The 25,789-nt window shown below is 55.6% G+C and overlaps 13 protein-coding genes across 13 annotated transcripts; 7 read left to right on the top strand and 6 right to left on the bottom strand.

The window, feature by feature from the left end:
• Window positions 1-11: 11 nt before the first annotated feature.
• L969DRAFT_45187 (uncharacterized protein) lies at window positions 12-2,636 on the bottom strand (the record flags this gene model as incomplete). The annotated part of the gene is made up of 6 exons (XM_014714843.1): window positions 12-935; window positions 992-1,102; window positions 1,148-1,745; window positions 1,792-2,093; window positions 2,145-2,234; window positions 2,271-2,636. 6 exons carry the CDS (start codon window positions 2,634-2,636, stop codon window positions 12-14), a joined length of 2,391 nt encoding a protein of 796 aa, XP_014570329.1.
• A 453-nt stretch (window positions 2,637-3,089) lies between these two features.
• Window positions 3,090-4,094, top strand: L969DRAFT_45718 (uncharacterized protein; the record flags this gene model as incomplete). The annotated part of the gene is made up of 9 exons (XM_014714842.1): window positions 3,090-3,142; window positions 3,189-3,259; window positions 3,305-3,379; window positions 3,429-3,545; window positions 3,599-3,675; window positions 3,721-3,781; window positions 3,833-3,843; window positions 3,896-3,918; window positions 3,971-4,094. 9 exons carry the CDS (start codon window positions 3,090-3,092, stop codon window positions 4,092-4,094), a joined length of 612 nt encoding a protein of 203 aa, XP_014570328.1.
• A 493-nt stretch (window positions 4,095-4,587) lies between these two features.
• On the top strand, window positions 4,588-7,480 carry L969DRAFT_616191 (uncharacterized protein; the record flags this gene model as incomplete). Its single annotated transcript, XM_014714841.1, has 2 exons — window positions 4,588-5,352; window positions 5,401-7,480. The coding sequence occupies 2 exons, from the start codon at window positions 4,588-4,590 to the stop codon at window positions 7,105-7,107; spliced, it is 2,472 nt and encodes an 823-aa protein (XP_014570327.1). The 3' UTR covers window positions 7,108-7,480.
• On the bottom strand, window positions 7,235-8,779 carry L969DRAFT_15784 (uncharacterized protein; the record flags this gene model as incomplete). Its single annotated transcript, XM_014714254.1, has 5 exons — window positions 7,235-7,922; window positions 7,971-8,149; window positions 8,201-8,408; window positions 8,465-8,577; window positions 8,624-8,779. The coding sequence occupies 5 exons, from the start codon at window positions 8,777-8,779 to the stop codon at window positions 7,235-7,237; spliced, it is 1,344 nt and encodes a 447-aa protein (XP_014569740.1).
• Window positions 8,780-8,865: 86 nt separating this feature from the next.
• L969DRAFT_45304 (uncharacterized protein) lies at window positions 8,866-9,793 on the top strand (the record flags this gene model as incomplete). The annotated part of the gene is made up of 2 exons (XM_014714840.1): window positions 8,866-8,982; window positions 9,041-9,793. 2 exons carry the CDS (start codon window positions 8,866-8,868, stop codon window positions 9,791-9,793), a joined length of 870 nt encoding a protein of 289 aa, XP_014570326.1.
• Window positions 9,794-10,002: 209 nt separating this feature from the next.
• L969DRAFT_44859 (uncharacterized protein) lies at window positions 10,003-10,224 on the top strand (the record flags this gene model as incomplete). The annotated part of the gene is made up of 2 exons (XM_014714839.1): window positions 10,003-10,138; window positions 10,181-10,224. The coding sequence occupies 2 exons, from the start codon at window positions 10,003-10,005 to the stop codon at window positions 10,222-10,224; spliced, it is 180 nt and encodes a 59-aa protein (XP_014570325.1).
• An 11-nt stretch (window positions 10,225-10,235) lies between these two features.
• On the bottom strand, window positions 10,236-12,936 carry L969DRAFT_92986 (uncharacterized protein; the record flags this gene model as incomplete). The annotated part of the gene is made up of 10 exons (XM_014714838.1): window positions 10,236-10,274; window positions 10,329-10,483; window positions 10,583-10,672; window positions 10,722-10,886; window positions 10,932-11,025; window positions 11,073-11,214; window positions 11,264-11,480; window positions 11,530-11,589; window positions 11,639-11,733; window positions 11,789-12,936. 10 exons carry the CDS (start codon window positions 12,934-12,936, stop codon window positions 10,236-10,238), a joined length of 2,205 nt encoding a protein of 734 aa, XP_014570324.1.
• Window positions 12,937-13,903: 967 nt separating this feature from the next.
• Window positions 13,904-15,031, top strand: L969DRAFT_15781 (uncharacterized protein; the record flags this gene model as incomplete). Its single annotated transcript, XM_014714253.1, has 2 exons — window positions 13,904-14,136; window positions 14,188-15,031. The coding sequence occupies 2 exons, from the start codon at window positions 13,904-13,906 to the stop codon at window positions 15,029-15,031; spliced, it is 1,077 nt and encodes a 358-aa protein (XP_014569739.1).
• A 46-nt stretch (window positions 15,032-15,077) lies between these two features.
• On the bottom strand, window positions 15,078-17,408 carry L969DRAFT_92984 (uncharacterized protein; the record flags this gene model as incomplete). Its single annotated transcript, XM_014714837.1, has 4 exons — window positions 15,078-15,250; window positions 15,291-16,465; window positions 16,519-17,330; window positions 17,379-17,408. 4 exons carry the CDS (start codon window positions 17,406-17,408, stop codon window positions 15,078-15,080), a joined length of 2,190 nt encoding a protein of 729 aa, XP_014570323.1.
• A 296-nt stretch (window positions 17,409-17,704) lies between these two features.
• On the bottom strand, window positions 17,705-20,443 carry L969DRAFT_101941 (uncharacterized protein; the record flags this gene model as incomplete). Its single annotated transcript, XM_014714836.1, has 9 exons — window positions 20,049-20,443; window positions 19,772-19,997; window positions 19,447-19,707; window positions 18,783-19,395; window positions 18,513-18,692; window positions 18,363-18,465; window positions 18,067-18,301; window positions 17,913-18,014; window positions 17,705-17,862 (listed from the first exon to the last, which is right to left on the bottom strand). Exons 1-9 carry the CDS (start codon window positions 20,430-20,432, stop codon window positions 17,705-17,707), a joined length of 2,262 nt encoding a protein of 753 aa, XP_014570322.1. The 5' UTR covers window positions 20,433-20,443.
• Window positions 20,444-20,503: 60 nt separating this feature from the next.
• L969DRAFT_85578 (uncharacterized protein) lies at window positions 20,504-22,787 on the top strand. The gene is made up of 3 exons (XM_014714835.1): window positions 20,504-21,778; window positions 21,829-22,535; window positions 22,590-22,787. The coding sequence occupies exons 1-3, from the start codon at window positions 20,924-20,926 to the stop codon at window positions 22,708-22,710; spliced, it is 1,683 nt and encodes a 560-aa protein (XP_014570321.1). The 5' UTR covers window positions 20,504-20,923; the 3' UTR covers window positions 22,711-22,787.
• An 89-nt stretch (window positions 22,788-22,876) lies between these two features.
• Window positions 22,877-24,013, top strand: L969DRAFT_92981 (uncharacterized protein; the record flags this gene model as incomplete). Its single annotated transcript, XM_014714834.1, has 3 exons — window positions 22,877-23,212; window positions 23,268-23,659; window positions 23,710-24,013. 3 exons carry the CDS (start codon window positions 22,877-22,879, stop codon window positions 24,011-24,013), a joined length of 1,032 nt encoding a protein of 343 aa, XP_014570320.1.
• A 189-nt stretch (window positions 24,014-24,202) lies between these two features.
• On the bottom strand, window positions 24,203-25,745 carry L969DRAFT_92980 (uncharacterized protein; the record flags this gene model as incomplete). Its single annotated transcript, XM_014714833.1, has 4 exons — window positions 24,203-24,819; window positions 24,938-25,026; window positions 25,075-25,300; window positions 25,355-25,745. 4 exons carry the CDS (start codon window positions 25,743-25,745, stop codon window positions 24,203-24,205), a joined length of 1,323 nt encoding a protein of 440 aa, XP_014570319.1.
• Between the last annotated feature and the right edge of the window lie 44 nt (window positions 25,746-25,789).

Here is a 25,789-nt window from a genome sequence, read left to right as displayed (position 1 = left end):
GTGCAAGAGTATCAGCGTTTGGCTGGCTTTGGATCATCAATGGTGAGAGTGCGCTTTAAGGGCAGCCGAGCGTTGGGCCCTATAATTGGTGCCGGTAGGCTCGACGTTCGAGCGTCAAGCATATCCCTCTGCACAACTGATGGCTGGCTCTGAGTGGCCTGTACCGGGCTCATACCGTCCGAGGAGCCAGACGAGCCTATACTGTCTGCGGTACCTTTGTCAAGCGTCGAAATAAGATCGTGCGCCTCCTGTATGATCGTTGCCCGTCTCGTTCGCCTTTGCGGCTCGCGCGGCTCGCTCGGCTCCTCGTCCTCGGGATCAGTCTTGTCGCCGTCCTCGTCTGACTTTTCGCCGTATTCGAGATCGCGGTTGCCCGTCCGAGAATTGAAGTGAATCATGTCAGATACGACGCGTACGACACGAGGCCGAGCTTCTTGCGATATCATCGTGTCTGTGCGGGTCAGGCTGGGCTTTGTCTCGTCTAGATCGGCTAGGATCTGTCGCAAGCGCGCGAGGTCTTCTTCTCGTTTCCTCAGCATTGCAGAAACGAGCGTGCAGGACTCCATTAGATTCGCAAAGCTTCGCTCATAGCTGATCATGAACAGCAAGTGAGACGAATCACTATCATTCGACAGTCCCGTACTGGCCCGTAAGCGGGCAATGTTCTCCTCGGTGAGCTGCGAAGAATCGTCGAGCAGCTTTTGAAGAGCTTCTGGAGGTTTGCTGCCTTGTTTGAGGAAATAATTCGCATGCTCATGGAATTCTTTGGCAGCGTGGGTGATCTTGTCTGGCAGATCGTCGATATCATCGTGCGCGTCTTCCTCCTCCGTGTCGTGCACCTCGTTCTCGCCGAGTCTACGAATTTTGCTCGTGCCGCTATTCTGGACCGTCGCCTGAAAGACTGAGCCCCAACTCTCGGTCAGAATGGAGAAGAGCTGCAGCGCGAATGTTTAGCTAGGCATTAGGCATCAAGACTTCAGGACGAGCATACGAGAGTCAAGTTGGCTATGCCGAGAAGAGCCCAGCAGATGAAAAAGGCACGGCCGGCAGATGACTTTGGCGAAAAATCGCCATAGCCGATCGTGGAGAAATAGACGAATGACTGCGCGGATATTAGCTTTATCGCAATCAGAGCCGCTTGACGTACAAACCAGAATGCGTCAAAGTAGTCCCAGCCCTCTGTGAGTGTGAAGATGAAGGATCCTACGCCCCAAAAGAAGAAGAACATCCCGAGCGCAAATCCCAATTTGACCCAAAACTCCCTACGCTCTTCACTCTTAAGCTGCTTTTTGAAATGTTGATACGAGCGGTCTTGATCCATCGATTCTTGTGTGAGGCTGCGCTTGAGCTTCACGCTCGAGATGGAGTCTTTCCATCCCCATTTGACAAACCAACTGTCTATCCAGTCCTTGCCTGCTGATACTCCGACCTTGATCTTACGAGACTCGAGACGTTCGCCCATAGACCTTGCTCCAGATCGGCCTCCGCCCGGCTTATAAGCTGCAGGAACATCCTGTCCCGATGCGAGTGCTTCCTCCCGCGCTTTGAGCCGAGCAGCTCGATGTGCCGCCTTTTGCTTGCGTCTCAAGCGGGCTCGCTCGACAAGTAGCTTCCTACGATGCGTATAGGCTTGCTGGAAGGATTCCAAGAGCGTCTCTCGTGCGACAGCGATCAGAAGAGCCAAGAAGATGATGCCACCTGTGGCGAAAAAGATGTCAAAGACGCGGACCGCTATGCTTGTCGGACTGATCACTGATGAGCTCTGCATCCGAGCAAGAGCAAGGGACTCACTAGATGTCGCCAAAGCCGACAGATGAACACGTGACGATCGTGAAATACAGCGCATCGACAAAGTGCAGGCTCATCGACAGAGTGAACACCAGCGAACCAAAGCAGAGATAGCACATGAAAGCGATGAGCGCGATGACGAGCTGCCTCTGCTTAGCGGTTAGACCGCTGCCGTGGTTCGCAAAGTTCTTGGTGCTGAAGAAATCGTAGAGTAATGTGAAATTGCAGACGGTCGATACCGACGTGCTCGCTATAGTCATAAAGAACGGCTGACCATATGTGAACCCGTCCGAGACAGAATGAACCTGTGTACAAGTCAGCCTGCAAGGAGCCATTCGCAGGTGGCGAATACTCACGACGCCAAAATAGGTGAGTGCTGAGATATTGATGCAGTCATGGAACGTGAGCGCTATGCAGGCAATGACGGTTGTGATCCAGACACGCCGCTCTGCATACCATCTTCAGCATTGCTGGGGCACGACTGGTTCAGGCAGCGCGCCTAAAAATCGCATCACGAGGCAGATATTGGCGATGATGGCCATGCCAATGCTAATGCCAAGCGCGACATCGAGCAGGACTGGGTTCTTCTGGGAGTCGAGGACCTCGTTGGTGTACTTGCTAGCCGTCTTGACGTACCATCGCTGAGTCAAGCCTGGAATTTCGAGCAGAATTGCAAAGGGGACCAAAGTACCGGACAGCAGAGGCAGATAGCGGGTCTTCGGCCCTTTCAATCTGGCCCTAAAATTGGCCGATTCAGCCAGGGTGGTATCATCGTCCAAAATTGAGAGCGTGTCGCCAGACGAGGAATAGCCGGACGCCCAGGTCCTGATACGCTTGAACATTGGCATCTTGCCTGCCGTCACCTCGTTTGAGTGTCGTCAGACATCCCTGCACGTCTACCCATGCTCTTTGCGCACAAGCGTGCAAGGCAGACGAGGGACAGGATCTCGCCCCCCATGATCAAATTCCGTTATCTTTGATCCTGATTGGACAGCTCGATCTCCCCGGGCGCTCTGCCGATCAATGAATTATCAGATCATGATCTTACGCGAGCCGACAGCAAACAAGATGACTATCGGCGTCAAGCTACGAGCTCGCGTTGCGTGCGACCGCCCGTGCTGTTCTCAATCTCTGTGATCATTGCGTGACCGATGGTGTGCAGCTCCCTCGTCTGACGAACTCCGGCGTCATATGCGTCACGTCTGGGATCACCTCGCCTCCTGCAACGACCATCTGTTCGCGCCTTTGCATCTCATCTGCGGGCGTCAGCGCCGCAAAAGAAAGCCAACCATAACAACAATATGCTCCTGTTCAACATCTTCGTCTCGATCGCTGCGTTGGCCAACTATGCGCTGTTCGTCTTTGTCAATCTGGAGACTGTGGCTGACATCCTCCCCAAGCGGATACGCCTGCGTCCAGTCATGCAGACTCGAGGGCATTGACAGCCGCCTGCGACCCCTTCTCTGTCACCGTGAGTCCGGACTAGACGGATGTTGGCCAGCTCATGCTCGGGCAGCCCCTCCCAGCTGCGACATGAAAAGGCTACGGTGTGCTGCCTTGCTGCTAGACATTCCGTGCTGCTATGCAATCTGTGGCGCAAGGCTGTAAAGCTAAGATCATGCTTGCTTGGTGTCTTTCAGGGCAGGAGTGCGCCTGCCAGTACTTGGCCGAGCGGGTTGTCCCTCCCGCTCTGCCTGCGTCTTACGCCGCCGTCATCGCGGATCATTCGCAGCCCTCACGTGCGATGGCTTTCATATGTGCGGCTTGATGCTTATGTCATTTCCACAAGAGCTTAAGACGTAATCAACAGGTCTCCAATTCGGTTGTCCGACCAAGATCAGCCCGGAAGAATCGGTCGGCGCATCGTCAGCTACAAGAATATGTCCTGTAGGCAAGGCTGGAAGATCGCAATGTCAACTGATCGCTCAGCAGAGATGCCACAATCCTTCCATCACGGCTGCGAGTAGCCGAAGATGGTTTGAGTTCTGCTTCAGTACGTCCCGAGACTACAGCGCGCTGCAATTACTGATGGAGATGCTCACAGTCCCCTTGATCGTACGCATTGAGACAGCTATCTGGACTGAGCTGACTCGTCGGTGCCACGTAGCCGTTCAAGAAGAAGCATCTATGGTCTGTCTGTCGCCAACTCTACGGAACCCTGACAGCTTAAGACAGATTGCAGGCTGTGCACGATCTGTCAGTGGAGATCGGAGAACGCGCAGGATGGCAACGGACCGCCCATAGCAGGAGGCGGAGGGCCACAAGCTGTCAAGCAAGGCGGAGGCATTCACGCCCCCAAGCAGTAGAATCACGCCTTTGCCTGACACCTTGACTCATTCGCCAAGCGCGTCTCATATGTACCTCTCATTGCGACCTTTATAATCACTGACAATCCTCCATACCATCACGCCAGCGTACAGTGGTGTTGTATCAGCCTTGTGGTCTGCAGTTTGGCTCAACTGCGCCGCCTTGCACTCGCCTGTCGCAAGCGTCTCGTCGCGCGTGAGAGCCATTTTCGGGGCACTCTTTCTTTCGATGCTTCCTTTGCTGTCCTGAGGACCGGAGAGGAAGATATATATGCCACAAATCCAGCCATGCTCGGTGTGATGATCGTGATCGACAGCTACTTATCTTTAGAGATCTCGCCGCTGTTCTATTTGTGGAATAGCAACGCGCCTTGTGCACACGACCCAATATCCGCAGCTGCCACGGCGCCTGTCAGCAGTGCGCAGCACCACAAGGGCCGCAGTCTGCCATGGTCAGACAGTGATCACAGCTCCGCGAGTCCGCTAGCGCTCAATGTCGCCTCGAGGCACAACAGGCCATTGGCCATCCTATCAAAAGCTGGAAGCGCTCGAAGAAGGCGACACCGAACAGCCGGCAGTACTCGCCCGTACCCGACAATGGTCGCTCGCGCATCCCATCAGGCTCGGTGCAATCGTGACATGCCTCGTCTGGCTCACCGTTCTCCTCTTCTATGACCCTTTGAGGACGTTAGCGAGCCAGACGCTGTCTGCAGGCCTCGTCGAGCACAAGTTTGAGATGCTAGACATCCTCGGCGGCGAGGAGACAATCAAGCGCAAGGATCATACGTCAGACTTCAGTGCCATCTTGCGGCCAGAGAACGCGCGACTGCTTCAGAGCATCGCCCAACGCACCGGCTGGCGTGCCTTTCAATCAGCCGCGCCCGACGACTCGCCTCTGATTTACCCGGCTGATTTTGAGCCTCTGCGGTCTCAGCTGGCTTTAAGTGCAGACTGTGTCGACCTCTGGATATCTCAGTCGGCACTTTGCGAGGAAGTCAAGCGGCCTGGGCACGCACTCGCCTCCCCCAACGCCACAAAGATTGACGTCGCTTGGGTCTGGATTGACGGAGAGGATCAGCGCATGCAGGCATGGCGAGATGCGCTGCAGCTGATTGATGTCACTACTGAAGACATAGAACGAGCTCGCTACCTGTCTGATCCTGCCACGCGTCCCAAGCCATCCCTGCCCGACAAGATCAACGCGCAAGCCAAAGTTGGCGGTTTGAGCCCGAAGCACTTCCGCAATCATGACGAATTGGTGAGCAATACAGTCACAGGCATCGTATGGACTGACCGGGACTTGCAGCGCTATTCAATCCGATCTACGCTCGAATACTTTCCGCAAGAGCAGCTCGATACCCTACATATCATCTCGACCGACATACCCACTTCAGCCGAGCATCCACCGGGACGTGTTATGGATCTCGCGCAGAAGCAGCTGGACACTTCCTATCCGCGCGCAGTACAAGTGCCGCATTGGCTTCAAAAGGCGCTATATACTCAGACTGAGCACGGAAAGAGCACAGAAGCGCCCGAGCTGCGTGTCACACCGCTCTGGGATCTTTTCAAGGTCTACATGAACAATCTTACCTCGCCAGTCGCACAGAACGCCGCAGAAGTATGGCGCAGTCGCGTTTTGCCAGCATTCAATTCCATGTCGATCGAGAGTCAGCTTGCACATCTCAGGACAGGCGCAGAATCTGTCTTCTATGTCTGTGATGACTTCTTTAACCTGCGCAACCTCACGGCAGCCGACGTGACTTCCCCGTTGACTGGGCCACTCTTCCGCATGCAGCGCGGTCTTGGCGTCACCGGCAGACTTCCAGAAGAGATCTACGATGACCCGGAAGGCGAATGGCGGAGCATCAATTACGCTGAGGGCCTCTTAGACCGTCGCTTCGGCAAGCGACTCCGTCCCTACGTCACCCATACTGGCAAGTCATACAATATGGCGCTCCTCAGCGAGGTCGATCAGATCTGGCCCGATCAGCTTCGTCAGAGCGCGGAAAGCAGATTCCGGGGTCGCCTCATGGAAGTCAATATGGCTTTTCTCGCGACCCATTACATCGTCGAGAAGCATCGGGAAGCCCTGCTGTGGTCATTTTTGATAGCCCGTATGGATTTCGACGGCGACGGTGTCTACTCAGTGCACGAACAGCAAGACATTCTCGATTTGCTATCGCCTTCTGCATTGCCGAGGAAGGGCACGATGAGTCAGGACGAGCTTGCAGTCTTGTACCCCATCAGAGGCGAAGCCGGCCTCGATCAAATCTACCGCGACGCACACCTTCCTGTCCCTGCAGGCACTTCCGTTCGGTGGAACTCTCAAGAAGGCTACGCGTATACCAATTTCCCCATGCCCAACGGCAAGACAGGCTCGCCTTCCACGATCTGGCCACATTATGGCGCTTTTCCAACTCTTGCAAGCTCTGGAAAGCCGCCAAGTTTGCTGACACCAGCGTGTAAGCTGTCTTTGTCGACATGCTTCGCGCCTGGCTTTGCCAATGGGACGAATTCAATTGATGCGAATTCAGTCTACCGGCGCATGGCTTACGAGCAACCAAATTGCGGCGATTGTCTCATCGTGGCTCTGACGCATTCGAGCGGCTTCAGGGGGTTGTCTGCATTCTTGCCGGCCAGAGGACACCACTTTGCGTCTGCTGGTGATAGAATCGCGCCTCGCCTGTTCGATAGTTCGGTCTTTGACAACATTACAATCGCACAGATCGATCGTCAGCAGATTATCCAAGAGTACGGCTCTTTGCGGCACTTTTGCGTTCGCTTGATTCATCGATACAGTCACTCCTTTGGCGAAACGCCGACAAAATTTCTGCGCGCACAGGGGCGGAGCATTCGTGCTTCGCTCAATTCTGTGCTCTTCTCACCCTCGCGTATACCCACATTCCTCGTCATTAATGACGATATGTCTGGCAAGTCCATAGAAGAGGGTGGCCGGCTCATACGCGACTTCATGGCGAAAGCTTGGACTGTACCAACGCGCTTCGAGTCTTGAACGACCCGTCTCGGGCTCAGCATGCAACCCACTTGCACTGTGTCGTGCTCGTCGTACCTAGAATACCCTGTTGTTGCACAGTAATGTATGATACTTGATAAGAACAACAACACAGCGAGTGGTGCGATCATCGACGCCCTTTCTTGGACTTGCGCTTTGGTACTGAGGCGTCTCTTTCGTCGTCATCGCGGTCCTGCTCATCGTCATGACGTGCATGCTTGCCACGCTTATCTCTGCCCTTTTCGCCTCCAAATCCCTTTTCCCTGATCTCGCGAGCGGCTTCTCGAGCGGCTTCCGTGACTCGCTCGCTCAACACAAGGACAGCTTCCTTGTCGTGCGCAAACTCGGACATCTTCTTGCCGACGACGCCCTCGATACGTTGTAGCAGTTCAACGTCATATTGAGTAACAAGGGTGATGCTCTTGCCTGAGCGACCTGCACGGGCCGTCCTACCGACGCGATGGATGTAGTCCTTGCTATGTGTGGGTATATCATAGTTCACGACATAATCGACCATGGGGATATCGAGACCGCGAGAGGCTACATCGGTTGCCACGAGTATCTGACGACCGCCTGACTTGAACTTGTTGAGAGCGCCCAGTCGATTGGACTGGGTCAGTTGGCCGTGCAACGGTACGGCAGGGAAGCCGAGCGTGCGCAGGATGAGCGAGAGACGCTGAGCGTCGTGGACTGTGCGTACAAAGACGATGATCGATTTGCCCGCGAGCTCGTTGCAGAGATAGACAAGATAAGTTTCTTTGTGCTTGAAGGGAAAGAAGCAGTATTCTTGTACAAGCGTATCGACGGTCGAGTACCTACCAGTGGTCAGCGATAGTTCCAATGAAGACGGGCCGTGTGCACACTTTGTAGAAACCTCAACCTTGACCGGATTACTCAAGCTGGCTCTCTGCAGTTTGGCGACCTTTGTCGTCATCGTGGCTGAGAACAGAAAAGTGTTGCGCTCCCTCGGGATGATCTTGAGAATGGTATCGATGACAGGGCCGAAGTCCATGTCAAGCAGACGATCTGCTTCGTCCATGACCTGCCACACCCAAATTAAGCACGGATCTCGCTGGAGCGCGAAGTAGCGAACGAGATATTTGATGGCTTTTAAGGAGAAGCCTTTTGTGTTCTCAAGGTGGTCCTGGAGACGGCCTGGCGTAGCGACAATGATGTGAGGCCTTTTAGAAAGTGCAATGGACTGCGTCATCATATCCATGCCGCCGACAATGACGGCGCATCTGACACCGATGGTCGAGCCCAGGGCTTGGAATTGCTCAGAGATCTGATAAGCCAGCTCTCTGTGCTCAGAAAGGGGTGAGCACGATGGGCGGGACCAGGCAGAATATGAGCGTACCTCGTCGGCGCAAGCACGCAAGCAAAGAAAGGCGATGGTTCATTCCATAAGGCCTGCAAAATGGGCAACGCGAACGCAGCAGTCTTGCCTGAGCCTGTCTGAGCGAGTGCGACCTGTCTGATGTGTCAGTCACGACAGCTGGCATGGCTCAGTACTGACAAGGTCTCTGCCCTGGAGTGCGAATGGGATCGATTGGGCTTGGATCTCAGAGGGTTTCTTGTAGCCGAGCTGTTCGCATACTTTGCAGAGGGGCTCAATCAAGCCGAGCGAGCTAAAGTCAGCCGTTTGGGCGGGCGGCTCGTCCGCGTCTGACATGTCGCCGACGGCTGCTGAGGCTGAGGCTGACCCAAAATCTTGCATCTTGCACGACGCGAGAGCGCCAGCCGGCCCAGCACAGGAGGATGCCGTCGTACGAGCGCATCGTGACAGGCGGGAGCCAGCTCCTGGCATGGCAGCTCAAAGATCAGCCCGTGCTCATCGTCGGCGGCGGTCAGGTAGCAGCAGATCGACTGCGCTGTGTGAGTCGGCCTTGTCTGCTCGTCGACGTGAAGCCTGAATGAGAAGCCCGAGAGACAGGTGCTAGCTGCCGACGCAAAGGTGACGCTCGTCTCACCTGCCTCTGGCCTGGGCGAGGAAGTCAGGTACCGGCTGTTCAGCGAGCAGTGGCCCCATCTGACCTACATCGACCGCATTTTTCAAGATGACGACGTCAAGGGTCAGTACATGGTCCTCACTGCCCTCGACGACTCGACGATCAGCAGACACATTCACTCGCTCTGCAAACAGCAAAAGATCATCGTCAACGTAGCCGACGTCATCCCCCTCTGTGACTTCTTCTTCGGCTCTGTCATCAGACGCGGACCACTCCAGGTCATGGTCTCTACGGGAGGCAAAGGTCCACGGATAGCCAACCGGATCCGCAAGATGATCGAGGACGCTCTGCCGCACGACTGCGGCGAAGCTATCGAGAACGTCGGCACGCTCCGTGCCGAACTGAGGAGACGCGCCCCTGCCCAAGAGGAGGGCAAGAGGCGGATGGCATGGATGGTCAGAGTCTGCGATCGTTGGTCACTCGAACAACTCGCTGCAATGGACGACGCCATGAGGGAAAAGATCTTGGATGGATGGGAAGACGATCGGGCGCTCTACTATGCCGATGTCACGTCTGCATCCACCCTGGCGTCCATCTCGCTCAAATGGCAGTCACTGTGGCGTCGATGTCCCTATTCGCGCGCGGCTGGCCAATTCGGCATCCTCGCCGGTCTCATGGGGTTCTCATTTGGGATCGCAAGCACGCTTGCCTTTCAGACTATTCGCCTGAAGCGATAGGACCGACGTCACGTTCAGGCTGGCAGCAGCCTAGCACTTTGCTCTGAGTGCAGCCGCCTTGTCTGCTTTGAGACGGAAATGTATACGCGCAACGAAACGATTGCCATCGATCGATACGTTGGAGTAATTGCGGCCCCACAAGCAGCGCGGCGCATGCAATCTGATAGGGGTCGCCGCTTTGACGGCTGACTCGATGGCTCGATAGCTCCATGACACTGGCTTCACTTCGCTGGACGTTCAGTTGGCCAGTGGACTCGCCCAGTTGGACGAACAGCTGTGTACACTGCATCACCCAGAAAGCCGACCAGACTAGCAGCCAAATGCATGCGCTGTCAGCCAGCAATTGTACGGGCTGTTCAGGCTGATCTGCAGCATTCGCCTCTATAGCGCCACTTCTGCATGCTAGACGCCTGCGTCAAAAGCATGTATAAGCACATCATTCCTAAGTCGGCTTGAGCTTTGCGTTCTTGACAATGAGTGACTGCGAGAATGCACATCTTGTCAGCTTGTGTGACCGATCGGCGATCTTGCTCACCTTGTAAGCCGACACATCTCCTTTAAAGATCTCGACTTTGCCATCTGCGCAGATGTAAAGCTGCTTACAGCAGGCGTTGATGAAGCGTTCGTCGTGACTGATGGTGATTACGCCACCGTTCCATTTGCTGAGGCCTTCTATCAGGCCGTCCAAACCTGCGCATTCGTCAGCACAGAAGCAGATGGCATGACGTCAGCTTGCCCTCTGCAAAGCAGGTCAGCAAGCGTAGTCAGAGTACCTCACGAAGCACTCACCGATGTCCAGATGGTTGGTGGGCTCGTCGAGCAGCAGGATGTGCGGTCTGGCCAAGCTGAGCAATGCGAAGGCGACCCTACTCTTCTGACCTACACCAGCTCCGTTAGTACAGTCAGGGTACTTGTGTGGGCGGTCTACCTCCTGATAATGTCCCAATCACTTGCAAGCTGGTCATGCCAGTGATACCAAAGTGGCCAAGAAATGCACGATACTCTTGCTCCGTCCTCCCGGGATGCTGCCTCATGAGGAAAGCAACAGGCGAGACAGCAACATCGAGGGCATCAATGTGATGTTGCGCAAAATCTGCGCTGAGTCAGCGGAATCGCAACGCTTGCCAGACCGACTGACAGCCTATCCTCAGACGGCCGTTTCGATTGAGCTGCCCTTGAGATGGCTCGAGCTGGCCAATAAGCATTTTGAGCAAAGTGGACTTGCCAGCACCCTACCGGCAATCATGAGCTCGCATAATCCAGACCTCGAACGACGTACATTGGGGCCAATGATGCCAATGCGCGAGTCCAGACCGACATCGATGTTGACACCGGCGACGATCACGCGCTCGGGCGTATAGCTGAACTTGACCTCATTGAGCTGCAGCAATGGCGGCGATAACTTGTCTGCCTCAGCAAAGCTGCAGATGGCTATTGAGCGCGTGTTTCACAGCATTGACATGCGCTTACGTAAAGTGGACCACATCATCGTCTTCTGGTGGTTCGAGATCAGGCAGCTTCTCCAGGATTTTAATTTTCGATTGAGCTTGAGCGGCCCTGTTTGCATTGTACCGCCAGCGATCGATAAAGGCTTGCAGATGTTCGCGGTACTGTTTTTGACTGTCATATTCTCGCTGTTGGTTCTTCTTGCGCTCGCTCTTGGTTGCATAAAATTGCGTAAAATTGCCTGTTGAATGTTAGCGAGCAAACATGCAATGCAGTCGAATGAAGCGTGCCTTTGTAGTAGTCTAGACGCTGCGAGTGTTGATGCACGATATCTGTCGCGACGCGGTCCACTGGAAAGTAGCGTCAGCGATAGACTTCGAAGCACATAGCAGGACACACAAAATGCGCGATCGTGAGAGACGACGAGCAGCGTGTTTGGCCAGGTTTGCAGATAGTCTTCGAGCCAGGCGAGCGCGTTGAGATCTAGATTGTTGCTGTGGATGAGAAGAGGTCAGCGACCGGGACTCCGGATCGAATGAGCGAGCGTACGAAGGCTCGTCGAGCATGAGTAGGTCCGGCTTGCAGAAGAGTGCGCGAGCGAGAGAGAGTCGCATGCGCCAGCCACCGGAGAAGGTACGTGTTGCGCGGCTCTGGTCATCCGTGCTAAAGCCGAGGCCCGCGAGGAGCTCTGCAGCCCGTGATGGGCCAGTCTCAGCTTCTATGTCGATCAAGAGCTGATGCACTTCGCCTAAGCGAACGGCAGCATCATCTTTCTTGCGCGTGTTCGTCGTCGAGCCTTCCGCTTCAGAAATGTCTGCAGTGCCATTGTTGCCATTTGGAAGTGATTCGAGACCGGATAGCTTAGCATTAAGTTCTTCCTGTTCCTGCAAGAGCCTCGTACGCCACACGTCGGCCTGCAAGACCGACTCCAGGGCATTTGTGTCATCGCCCAAGACTTCTTGCTCGACGTATAGGATCGACAGATGCGTGGGCACAGCAACTTCACGGAACGCGAGCGTGCGCAGCAGGGTCGACTTGCCGATCCCGTTGCGGCCGACGAGACCGTAGCGTCGTCCGTGAGCGAGGGTGAGAGTTGCGCCGGAGAGGATGCGATTGCTACCGAAGTTGACATCGATGTTGTCGAGCTGGATGTCCTTGCTCTTGCCCTTTGCAGCACCGGTCTGCAAAGGATTGACAGCCATGTAGCGGTCCTCATACTCTTTGCGCTGCCGGGCAGCGTCCACAAGCTTCGAGGATTCGTATAACTCTGGCAGATTTTTCTTCGATCGCTTGTCCATCTTAGCTTTGATCTTGGCCTCTGCCTTTTCTAGCTTGCGGATGTCTACCTGCGACTCTCTCGACTTGCCGGCCGATTCAATGTCGACGCTGCCGAGCATGAGGCCACTCTTTGACATTGCAGGCTGAGCGTCCATAGCGACGACGTGCTCGAGTTCCCTGGGACCGCCATTCACGTGATAGCCGTTCGTAGTCTTGCCGGACAGAAGTCTTCTGAGCTCCGTGCAGACAGTGACCATGTCTGCCTCGCTGACGCCTTCACTTTCGAGCGTCGGCCTGACCAAATCATCGAGCTCCTCCGAATCGGCGTCATTCGTGTCGTCATCGACGAAGCTGGCTATGTACTCGACCACCAGCGGATCCAAGCCTGGCAATGTCTTGTAGAGGATGCGGGATGCCATGCCGCCGCCGTGTGACAGATTTTAGGCGACGCGCGTCCGCCGTACGTTTGCGATGACCGACTGACTTCGAGTGATCGGCTCGTCAGCGTCGTCGTCGTCAGGCGTACGATCAGCTTTCACCGCCATTGTATGCATTTGGATTGAAGCAGAACTGTGTACACATGGCATGCATAGAGCTCATTGGCATATAAGTACGGCTCAGCCAACAGTTCTTCGACGGGTCCTTGCCAATGCAAGCGTACGCAATCGGAAGATGCGCCCCTCATGCGCGCGCTTCTGCCTGCGCTCGGCTTGCATGACGGGGATGTTAGCTGATACGCATATGCTCAAGAACAGAGAACAAGTCTGGGGTGGGAAAAGGAGCGTTTGTAATTTGGCGCCCCTTTGGCATTCTGCCGGCCACCGAAGCTCCCAAGGCTAGCCGCTCGCTGTTATTTGCACGGTCTGCACCCTGACAACCCACGGGGAGCCAGAGCTTCAACCTGTGTAGCTTCACACGCAGGCGTGCACGAGGAGCGCATGTATTCCATGCGATCGACTTTGCAGCCCCTCTCGATCGCCAGTCGAGAATTTCCGAGCGCTGATCTCCTCCGCGAAACCGCGAGGGAAATTCATCGTTGCGTGGCAAGATAGAGCGCATCCCTCAAGGCGTCTCAAGGCGTCTCAGCCAGGTCGCGCCCCGAGCGTCGAGGCCGTGCTCCTGATCCGATAAAAGGCAAGAGCACTGCCGCCAGTCATTCGCCTGTCTGGCCTGATACAACTGACACACGCGCCGCCTGATCGCTCGTCTCGACGCTCAATGCACGCAAGCGCTCGCCTGTGAAGTCTCCGGATCACTCGGGCCAATCAGAGTGCACAAGCGACCGCACGCTCTCGTCTCAGGTGGATCATGCCTCCCTCGAACTGCGTACAAGGCTGAAGACAGTCGGCTTATCTCGCAGAACGCAGCTTGGCCTCGCGTCGCGAGATGTCGGTCGCATTTGGGGACGATCTCCGCTGGCGTCTTGAGCGTGAGTCAGAAGGTAGCACGGACGAAGACATGCCTGCTCTGTCGCCCTCGTCGGGACGCTCGTCAAATTCGTCTTCGATCGGCTCGCCTATCGACTTTGTCGCGCCATCGTCAGATTCACGCAGCTCGCAGCCCGATACCGCATTTAACGAGCGAAAGCTGAGTCCGTGTCCTATGCGCTCAGATATCTCGTGAGCGCATCCACCCGCTTCATTGACTGGCTGCTTACACAACGAGACCAGTGTGACATACCACGAGGAAGAGAACCCTTTCCTCATCAGGAGCACACACCAGACTACGATCTCTCTCGATTGGTTAAAGCAGCAGGCGCAGGCCGGCGCAGGTCTCGATCGAAGCTCGCGCACGTCTATCTCTTCTGATTCCACCATCATGAGCTTGGGCGACGACGACAATTACCAAGACTGGACGCGGACATCCCCGTCCGAGATGGTCGCCAAAAGCGAGCCTACCTCGAGTATGGCGATGACGCGCCCTGCGCCCTTGCAGAGAATCTCTTCATGTAGCTACATTGCGCCTGCCGTTCCTTTCGAGCAAAGCCACATTGCACCTCTTGCTCTATATCTGGCAGGTGACGCAGATTCGGAAGACGACGAGGAAGCTGTATCGGTCTTGGGCAGATCGAATTCTGTCAGAGCCTCAAGCACAGCTCCTGTCCGATCGGCCGCTCCCAGTATGATCCGTTCTTACTCGATGCCTGTGCCGACTCAAAAGCAGCTGGACGATATGCAAGCAATGTGGCGTTCGGAAGCCGCTGCCGCAAATCCTGCTGCACTACATCGTGACTTTCATAGCCCGCGCAAGGCTTCTCAGATGACTTCAGCCGCCAGCAGCGCATCGGTCACATCTAGTCCGACCAGGCGGTCATCTACCGTCGAATTTCAGCCAGCTGCCGCATTAGACTCATACTCAGTCGGTTTTCCGTACTGTCACCTACCGCCGCGGCTAAGCGGACACGCATCCCCATCTCGCATGGTAACAGGTGATGGTCTTTCACAGAGACCCTCACTAGGCCGCTGCATCACACTGGATCCCGCATCACTCAATCGACCTCAGTTGAGCAATTAGGACGATGAAAACCCATCGAGATATTTGAATGGCAGCCAGACCACGATCACACACTCATTGTTACGCAAGCATGTGCACTCATGGAAATGCGAGATCTTTTTTGTAAGCTAAATGCAAGGGCGATAACAGGGCGGTAAGCGTCGCGATCTCGTACAAGTCCCATTCGCCTGGATTGATGCTCAGACACTCGACTACTGCTTTCGACGCGCTGCAACGTGTCTTTACTGAGTCAGCGAATCTTGTCTCAGCATCACGCTACTTAATGACTCGCGAGCCGATAACTCCCCCTGCCAGTGAGACAGGCCAGGAAAGTCGAGCAATGCCAGTGCACGCGCCGTCATAGGCGCTCTGAGCCAGTCTATTGAGTCGTTGCGTCGATTGCTCCCAAGAGAAGCGTTCATGCGAGGACTGAGCAACGCCATGGGACTGGATTGTGGAAATTCAAAGGCAGCCGACAATCTTGGCGTCTGCAGCAATCCCCGAGCCGAAGGCAGAGGAAGCATCCATGTATCATAGCTTGATCGGCGCGCTTCGCAGTCAACTTGCGCGGGACTAAAGAGCATAGCGTTTGCGCCCCTGCTTCGTATGCCGAACGTAGTGGCGTAGGGAGAAAGCGTGCTCGAATAGAGATCGCCTGCTGCTGTGTTCAATGATTGCTGCGAACGCGTGGGGGACTGCAATGCCAGCACGGGCTGCCCATTTGGCGAAATCGGCGAAGACTGGAACATTGCATGAGGGTCGAAGGGCCAAGTCATATTTCCTGCTCGGCGGCGGGGCGTGAGAGCTGTCAGAGGGGCTGGTCGAGACGCGCGCGTCATCGACAGGCCGCGGGTAGGCACGTCAAAGCCCGACGATTTATCTCGAGAGCTGCCGAGATGAGCACTCTGAGAGATGCCGAGACCGATTGCTAGCGCAGAAGCTTGGGCATCCCCCTCTATTGTGGAATCTGCGTGAGAATGTGTTCGAGAGCGCGTTGCAGTAGATCGCATGTGACTTGAGAGCGTCCTCTTCAGAGGCGAAGGCGGCGAACCATTATCGCTGAGATCCTCCGGATTTGATGGCAGGACGGCAAAAGGGCTGGAACTCGCGCTGACATGGAGCCTATTGTAGGGCATGAGATAAGACGCACTATGCCGGATCATCGGCTGCAGAGTTTTGCAGGGCTCGAGCTTTTCGAGTTGCATCAGCTCGATCGATGCGTCCGTCAAGCTCGGCGAGGGCGAGGCTGATTCGCGCAGCCAGTCTTGTATCTCTCGCTTCGCGCTGGAAAGATTGCTCACTCTGTTGGCAGAAGACGTACGCGAGCATCCGTGGGATCCTGGAACGTTACGATTCCGCGACTTCGCAGACAATTTAGCTTTCGCTTTGGAGCGTACGTTGACAGATGGCTTCGTGTCTCGCCCAGCGGGTCTGTATCGGTAGTCGGGATGAGCTCTGTAGTAGGCGCGCGATCAGTCAGGGATGCAACCAAGGCAAGCTGAACGCACAACTTGTGAGCCTCTTGCTCAGCCTTGGCTTTATCTGTCCAAATCTGCTTCTCATTCGCAGGTAAAGTCCGCCAGAGCTCGCCGATGAGCTTGGACATCTGTCGGTGGTCTTTGACGCCTGTGTCGGTGGAAACCAGATCGATCTCGCATGCGTGCGTGCGAAAGAGAATGAATGCGTTGCGAGGACGCTTGATGTGACCTTCGGGGACTTTGCGGGCATGTGACAGCTTGCCTGTTGATGTGAGCTGTCGAGTAGCCGTAGACTCTTTGCGCGGAGCTTTGACGACTCGGATCTTTGCCTTTGCCAGTGCCGACGGCAAGGCGCTGATCGAGGCGGCTGACGGATTACGGCGTGCTATTCGAGAGGGTTGAACATATTCCTCATCACTGCCACCACTTGCCTCACCACTATCGGTGGAAGGAGAGCACGTCACATCCCGACATTCTTGGTCCCGCGGCTGATGATGTCGAGCAAGCCCCTGAGCAAGCACACTGCCCGCCGGGGCGTGCACAGAATCTCCAAAGCTCATGCACGAGTGTGCCTCGTACGCGTCGTCGTTATACCGTGCCATTGCAGCCTGCTGGTGACCTGACATCTGCCTAGGCTTCCTTGGCCCAACTGACAGTGGTCGACTTGACATGATAACAGGATCCTCTTCTTCCAAGGAGGAGACTGAGCGAGCGTCTGATTGCTGAAGATCGCTGCATACTAATTTGTTGTGTTGCAGCAGATGTTTGCCATCCAGACTAGCAGCTGGGTCAGGTGTGGGCTGTTGTACTTGAAGATTAGGAGCTACTGAGTTATATACGTCCTGCGTGCACCATTGTCAGCAGCGCCAATGATAGTACGAGGAACTTGCATGGTTCCTCGACGTATACCAGATCGACATGGTGCAGCCTTGATGAGTGAAGCAGCAAGAAGTAGTCAGCAGCCTGCGCCCTTACCGTGCGTGACGGTAGACGATATAGCGACAAAGGCAATGAATGGCGAGTGCCCATCTCGCTGTGATCACTCAAAAGGACGTGGCACAAAGAGCGCGATCGAAAGGAAGGGAACTCGAAGGCTCGCTTTTGTGCGTAGAAATTAGAACCAAGCGAACAGAATCAGATCGACGCGTTCTTTCGAATCCTTTATCAGCGAGAGACACGTCCTTTTTGTATCAATGAGACGTCATCATTTGCATGACTAGGCTGGTACGAAGAGGAGCGTCATAAGCATGCCCTGCATGATCGTGTCCTTGTCGTCGATATTCATCTGTTTGGACGCGCTAGCTTCGGATGCCGAGTCGATCGATGAGCGAGCCTGGTCAAGTGGCACGAGCACATGATTGTAAGCTTCGTACGCTATGCATGCTTGCGTCAGCTTTTGTGCAGTGCAGAGAAGCTATGGTTACTCTGCGCTGCGCCCTTCGCAGATCCGAATACGTCGCAGCGATCCAGCGAGAGGCCTGAGAGTCTGTCAAACGTGATACAATGGTCGTAAGCAGCTCCCACCGCTATGAGCTCACGTCAGATGGCATTCGCGGTGGTTGCAGCAGCCGAACTTACTCAGTACGGGATAACGGAGCTGGACGAGCTCGGGCCGCGAAGGATCGAGCTCGTTAGTCGCCGTCGTCATTGAGACGCCATTAGGAGCCGGTCGAGAAGTCGGCTTAGCGACGAGGTAGAATGGGTTAGCGATGATGGCTCCGGGCGTGCTGGTGTCGATATATGTGAGGACTGCGCCAGTGGACTGATGGGACGAAATGACGAGACCGTGGTTGAGGAGACCCATGCGAGTGCACTAGCCGTATAGTCATTAGCCCTCAAAGGCAACGACAGATACATTCGGGCCGGTGACAGACATTGACGAGGACAAAACCAGTAATGCTGGCGTGTTCGAGGTCGTCAAACGTCGGAGGAACGTCATCGTCTGCAACATCATCGCGCTTGCTGATCGTGCTGGCACTGCCTGAGCCTGTCAGGCAATTCCCAGATGGACAGGGCAGACTTGCTGCTCGGCTTTCCACCAGCCGAAGCGAACAGCCGATGGGTCGAATACTTTCGCTCGATACTTGGTATCAACGTCGTGTGAGTGGTGTCCTTCAATGTGCTGACGTGACGTATGAGCGCCTGCGTGAAGTGCACATAGTGCAGCGATCAGCGTGAGAAGGGATGAGCTGCGCAACATGAGTCTAGCTGCCGTTGTAGAGCTGCAGCGCTGCACACTGGCTCGAGCGGAGAGTGAGCGGAGACGGTGCCTACATGGCTGGGTACAACATCACTTCGTTGCCTCCTTCTTCGTGTCTATCCTGACGTAGTCTCGATCCCCACTGCTGACATCGTCTGTCTTGCGCACTGCGGCGTACACCTGACCGAGGATGGCTAGACCGGCGCAGCGTCTGCGCTGCTCCTCGAGTGTTATGCCAGACTCGCCCAGAACGCGATCGCAGACTTCGCGAACGACAGATTCGACTTCGAGCTTGGTGCCCTTGAACAGGGCTTCTACGCCTTTCTGTGCTGCCCTGTCCTCGAGCTCTTTCTTCGCTGCGTCGTCCAATCCCTTCTCTTCGGCCAAGGACAGCTCGTTGAAGACTTTGCGAAGCTCATTAGCCGCAGACAGGGTGGACATCGTCTCGCTAAAGACGTGAGCAGTCGAACGGAAACCGTGAATCCAACCACCGATGCCGAGTGGCGTGCTGAGCGACGCTGCATAGTGTTTCGCTTTGGCCGAGTAAACGTGTCCGACCGAGTGAAGCAATTCGACGCCATACGACTCATTCTTGAGCTCTTCCGCTTCGATCTCCCAAATCTGCTTGACAGACGATGCGATGGCAGGATCGGCTTCACGCTCGAAAATCTGGAGCTTCTTGTTCAGAGCGGCTACGAGCGATTTGACTGTAGCTCGCCGTCAGACGATCGTGAGAGTGCAGCAAGACGAAATCCCACCTCGCTCCTCCCTGGCCTTGTTGCGCTCTTCAGTTTGCTTGCGCTCTTCGGCGTCCTGTTTTGCCTTTTGCTCGGGGGTGAGTTCTTTCTTCTTCTTCTTGACCGAGTCGTCTTTGCCTTGCTCCTCATCTGATTCCTCTTCTTCTGCATCTTTCTGCATGGAGGATTTCATTTCTTTGCCCATTGCTATCACGCCAATTATGTCGTGGAACTTCTCGCCCCCAAAGAGGGAGCCAAAGACTGATTCCGGATCGACGAAGCCTGCGAGCCGGTCAGAGGTGAGCATACACATTTCTCGCGACGATGTCAAATCGTGAATGCGAACCTTCTTCTGCGCTCTCGCCAGATCCTTGCAGTGCCGACGCGCCAAACTCATTGTATCTCCTTCTGAGATCGGGGTCAGAGAGCGTTGAGTAGGCTTTGCTGATCTGCTTGAAGCGATCTTCTGCTTCTTTGCTGCCCGGATTTTTGTCCGGGTGGAACTTGATGGCGAGCTTCCGATAGGCAGACTTGATCTCTGCGACCGACGCGGTATGCTCGACGCCCAATGTCTGCATTGTGCGTGAGCGCACGTCTGGACAAATTGTAGCGCTCGTGAGCACCTCATAGTAGGTCTTCTCAAGCGGTCGCTCGTCTGTCCCTATCCGTCTCGTCTTCTCCTTCTTCTTGCTCGTGCCGGCCTTGCCATTCACGGCAGGTTTCGTGCTCGTGCTCGTGCTCGTGTTCGCAGGGGCGATATCAGGTCGGGGAGGATCGATGAGCTTGCTGCAGCTCAATACGCTGCATCTGACTCGGTAAGGGGGCGAATTGTCCTTCCAAGGTGGATAAGGGAGGGCGCTTGCTTGCGTCGTCGAGCTTGCAGATGAAAAGCTGCTTGATGGCGGCGGCTGAAATTCGAGCGCTGCTCTGCAGTGCGGACAGTTGAGCGCTATGTACGCTCGCTCGGGCCGCTGCCTTGATTCGATCGCAGGCACGCTCGTCATCATGGGAGCTGGGCTTGGTGACGGTACGCTATCTGTGTGGTATATAAACGTTAAACACGTCATCGACGCCGGCAAACTCCCAGCCCGAGAGGCGGCGGGCGGACGTGCGAGCGAGCGCCCTTCCGACGTCGCACACGCTCCCATCCTGACAAGGCACGGTACAGGACTGGCCGATATTCAGCGCCCAGCACGAGACATCAGCGGGGAGCCGTCAGGCTGGCAAGGACGGGCGTTTGAACAAGATGGCTCCGCGTTGTCCGACAAGCCCTGCCTCGCTCATTCGGTCGAAGCAGCCTCGCACGGCGTCAGAGACATATCAAAGGCTTCATGATGGAGCGCACCCCCCGCAGGCCGCCTCGCCGCCTCGCCGTCATGCCCACTACCATCTGTCGCAGCCCATATTGCCGAGCTTCACGCCTCCCCCGGCAGCAGTGAGCTCTGCATCCAACTCATCGCTCTCACTTCATCCTTCGGGCACTCGTTCTCAATGGAACATGAGGGCGCAGTCGTCTCGAGATTCCTCGCCTTCGCCAGATGCGCCCGTCAAGCTCGGCAGTAGTCAGGGCAAATCGGGAGCTGCAGCCGGTACGACGGCTGCAGACAACTCGCCCTACGAGTATCGCAGCGGTCCAGCCAACGGATTCAAGTCAGATGGCAGGCTGTACCCATATTTGACAGACGAGAGCTATTACGCGCGCTACCGGGATCCGGTCTCGCACGATCACGATCGCAACAAGGAAGCAAAGGTAAAAAACAAGATGGTCAACAAGTATGCCGCACCTTCGCGGTCGGCGGTGCCCTCAGGAAAGCAGACTAAGGACAAAGATGCCCTCCTGGCCGCCTCGAGACGCCATCGTATACAGATGGAGACAGCCTGGATGGGCGGCACCGCTGGCTCGCCCGACAACTCCAGCTCGACTGGTGTGCCGTCCGGCGTAGCAGAAATGGTGCGACCTTCGCCCCTCTTGCACGGAGTGGACGCTTCCACCCAGGTGGAGCGTGCCATCGAGGCAATCCAACGTCCCATGGCGCTCTGCTTTCCTGGTTCGGGATCCCAATATGTCGGCATGGGCGCCTTCCTGCTCAAGTATAAATCTGCCCAACAGCTGTGGGAAGAGGCAGAGGATGCCCTGGCGACCTTTGAGCACTGGCGTCGCGATCTCCCACTTTCACAATCCGAGCAAATTCGACAGCTCGATCTCGACAACTGGCCTTCCTGGCAGCAGGAGCGTTCGCCCGATGAGCTGCAAAAGATCGTCTTTGGGGGTCCACAAGATGAGCTCACCAGGAGCTCGAACGCTCAGCCCGCCATTCTCATCACTTCACTCGCTTTCCTTCGTGTGCAAGAGGTATGTTTCTATCACGCCTGCACATCGGTCTATGACTGACCGTCATGCAGACCGAATATGGCACGCCGGCGTCCAAAATGGCTTCGCATTTTGCCGGTCACTCCAGCGGCGAGTATACAGCAGCTGTAGCTTCTGGAGCTCTCAGCTTTGCCGATGGCGTCAGGCTCACCCGCCTGCACGGGCTCCTGACATCTAGAACGCTGCAGCTGGCCAAATTACATCCCTACGTGAACGTCGAGGCGCCGATGGAGTCTCGCGCCCAGATGTCGGCACTCGTCATTAACCCTGGCCACACTCACGATGAGGTGAGGCTGTTGGTCGAGAAGGTGGCGCGCGAGCATAGCGGGCACGAGGGCATGGTCGAAGTGGCTAGCTACAACTCGTCGACACAAGTCATCCTGTCTGGCAGCCGTGCGGCCGTCCTGATCGCTTCTGACTTGCTCACGCGCGAAGGTATAGCCGCTCGAGCTGCCGATTTACCTGTGTGGGCACCGTTCCACTGCAGCTTCATGAAACCAGCAGAAGCGGGCATGAAGATCGCATTCGACACGGCAGTCCAAGTCCATAAACCTAGGAAGCCTGTCGTTTCGGGCGTCACTGCGACGACGATCAGTACAGCAGATGAAGTGAAGCACCACATACTCGACCAGATCTCCCGACCGGTCCTCTGGTCGCAGAGCCTCGATACGCTTTGCAAAGCGGGCGTGCATGAGATGGCCTTTATGGGCCCCGGCAAAGCCCTCGCCAACCTCGCAAAGTAAGCACCAGTGTCGTCGATCGGGTGAACACCATTGATGGCGTGATTTTGCAGGAAGGAGATACAGAGAGGTAACCTCGGTCACGGCGCAGCAAGGCTCGAGGTCTGCACGACGGCGACAGAAGAAGATCTCCTCGATACACAAGCATTTCTGACTTCGCCGCTGCCACAATAAGTCAAAGACTGCCGGTCTGTACATCGCATAATCCTGTTGTTGAATATTCGCGCCGTCCGTGCATTCGTGTAAGCATGGCTTGCATTGCCTGGCGTGCATGCGCGCATTGATATCTATGTCGCGTCTGATCTGATTCTCTGCGCTCGTCGACGTCTCAGAATCTCAAATGGCACCTTGCGCTCTCTGCATGAGCCGACCAGAGCGGCCGGCAAGTCCAAGCAGAGCGATACTCAGACGGCCCAAGACAGGCCAAGCGGTCTGCAGGGACTGCTTCTTCCTCGCTTTCGAGACAGAGGTGCACAACACCATTTTGGCGGCCAACAGTGGCAAAGGCCTCTTCCGAGCAGGTGAGCGCATCGGCATAGCTGCCAGTGGCGGCAAAGATTCTACAGTGCTGGCACACATCGTGACGCTCCTCAATGAGCGGTATGCCTACGGATTGAATCTGTATCTGCTCAGCATCGACGAAGGCATTAGCGGCTACAGGGACGATTCGCTCGAGGTGAGCTGCTTGCGAATGACTGGAATCACTATACTCAGTAGATCCGCACTTCTAGACGGTCAAGACGAATGCCAAGGAATACAAGCTACCCCTCAAGATATTGAGCTACGACGACCTGTACGGCGGATGGACGATGGACAAAGTGGTCAAAGAGACCGGCAGGAAGAACAACTGCACCTACTGTGGCGTCTTCCGGCGTCAAGCTCTCGACAGAGGCGGATCTGTCCTGCAAGTCGATCATATCGTCACGGGACACAACGCAGATGACATGGCAGAAACAATACTTATGAACGTCCTGCGGGGCGACATTGCTCGCCTCGAGCGTTGCACCGCCATCACGACCGGCAAAGATGCTCACGAAGAGGCAGACGGCTCGCAACCTGCTTTACCACATGTCGTCAAACGAAGCAAGCCATTCAAGTATGCCTACGAAAAGGAGATTGTCATGTGAGCCGAACTCTACGCGCTTTAGTTCGGGAAAGCTGACGCCAGACTAGGTATGCCTACTTCAAGAAGCTGACGTATCATTCGACCGAGTGTATCTACTCGCCTACGGCCTACAGGGGCCATGCTCGCGCCCTCGTCAAGGATCTCGAGAGCATACGACCATCTGCCATCCTTGATCTGATCTATAGTGGCGAGGCAATGAGTAGAATCGTCAGGCCAGACTCCAAGAGGCCAACACAGCAGCTCTGCTCACAGTGCAGCTCTATGTCCTCAGCACCAGTTTGCCAGGCTTGCCAGCTGCTCAATAGTCTCAATGCTGGCTTGGCAAGCATGCAGCTGTCGAGCAAGAATTAGCGTGGCTGCACTTAGCAGAGTTCCATCCTTCAGTGATACGAGTATCGTAAATATCTGCCGTCCGCAGTGCTTGTTGTCAACATACTCTCGCTGCATTTCTTGTTAACAACAACACCAGCTGCTGTCAGCTCTTGCGTCAGTGCTGCCCATGTACGATTGACAAAGAAGCACCCGCCCAATTTGCTGAGTTCAGCTCGTGCTTTCGAAGTCAAAATCGTCAAACAGGATGGTATCCTCATTGCCTGCCAGCGGATCGGAAAAATGCTCATTTGACGTCATTTCCTCAAGATCTTCCCCGCTCGCGTCTGACATGTCTTCATCTACTTCGCTCTCTATCTCGTCTTCGCTGGCTTCCGATGCGCTCTGATCTATGATGAGCTCGGCTTGAGGTGCCGAAGATGCGGTTGTGCTAGGAGTTACTATGGACTCGCTGGTGGAGGGACCTTTGCGCCTCAGGATGTGAGGTAATTTGCAGTTGGCGCGCGTGCAAGTGCCCTTGATGCCGAACTCTGGACACTCCCTGACGTGACGCTCGCGACAGGCGAGACCTTTTTCGCAATACCCGAGCGTGGCGAAGGGAGCGCAAATGGGGCTATCGGCCGGCAAACCGACGTGCGGGAAGGGACAGTCTCGACCGCGGTTGCAGCGGGGGAAGTGGGTGCAGTGGGGCATCCTGTGGGCGTCTGTCGAGTGAGAATGGAGGCAAGATTCGCCTAGTTCGCACTTGTTCGCGAGGAATCTGGTGCAGATGGACACTTTCGTCGGGTCGTGGATGTATGGACACGTCAGACCTTTAGTACATTGACCTGTTTGTGCGTTTTGAGAATGCAAGGGAGGCAAACGCAAGCGCAAACAGAACGAGACTCAGATCGATTCGACAGCTTGGCCTGACCAAGAGCGTTTGGGCCATATGGGAGCGCGTACCTTGTATCGTATACTGTGGGCAGAGAGAATTGATCTTCTGTCTTGTTATGACGGGTCGGGGCACTCTCTTGCCCCTTGTGCTTCCACGGCTGCGGGCACTGAGATCGCGCAGATGGCTGGTCAGACATGAGACGTACTTTCTGCTCGGCTGTACGCGACCGAGCTGACCGACCAGTGTATCCAATCGCGCTCTTTTAGCTTTGAGATTGGCCTGACTTTTGACGTGTGCGGCGTAAGCGTCCGCTCTGACGAGATTGCCAGTCTTTGTGCGAATGTATTGCTGTCCCTGTATGGAAGCGCGTTTGGGGGTCAGGGATCCTACTGTGGCCGACGTCGAGGCTACTGGTTGGACCGTGGTCCCACCTGGGCCGGCTTCAGGACGAGAGATACGTCACATAGAAAACGGACGAAACGGACCTGGCTGGCGGGCGCGAATGAGCTTATTGCCACGCTTGACAAAGGTGACGTCGTTGATGACGATGGATCCGGGTTGGGCGAGGTGGAATGGTGGGGCTGGCTCGACGGACTCGGCAATTTCTCCTTCCTCTGACGGACTGCGCAAACTCGGCGCAGGATCCTTGTCTGGCTGTATGTCGTCCGACGGCGTCTCATTAATTGCCTCTCCATCGAGATCGTCAATGCCAGCAAGCGCTGCAGGTGCTGATGAATTGGCTACAGGGTTCGATGAGGCGTTGTTGATGACGAGTGTGCGGTTCGCGGACTGCCATGCGCCTCTGCCTCTCCCGCGTGGCTTGCCTCTTGCCGCTGCTCGAGCGCCTCGTGGCAGATACTGTCCTCGGTATGACATGCCTGACTCGGGCTGAGACTCTAGCTTCAGATCGCCAGAGGTGG

Source organism: Mixia osmundae (genome assembly GCF_000708205.1).
Source record: "Mixia osmundae IAM 14324 unplaced genomic scaffold scaffold_2, whole genome shotgun sequence".
Lineage (NCBI taxonomy): Eukaryota > Fungi > Basidiomycota > Mixiomycetes > Mixiales > Mixiaceae > Mixia > Mixia osmundae.
The sequence above is the reverse complement of the archived record's forward strand: the minus strand, read 5'-3'. Positions and strand labels throughout refer to the sequence as shown.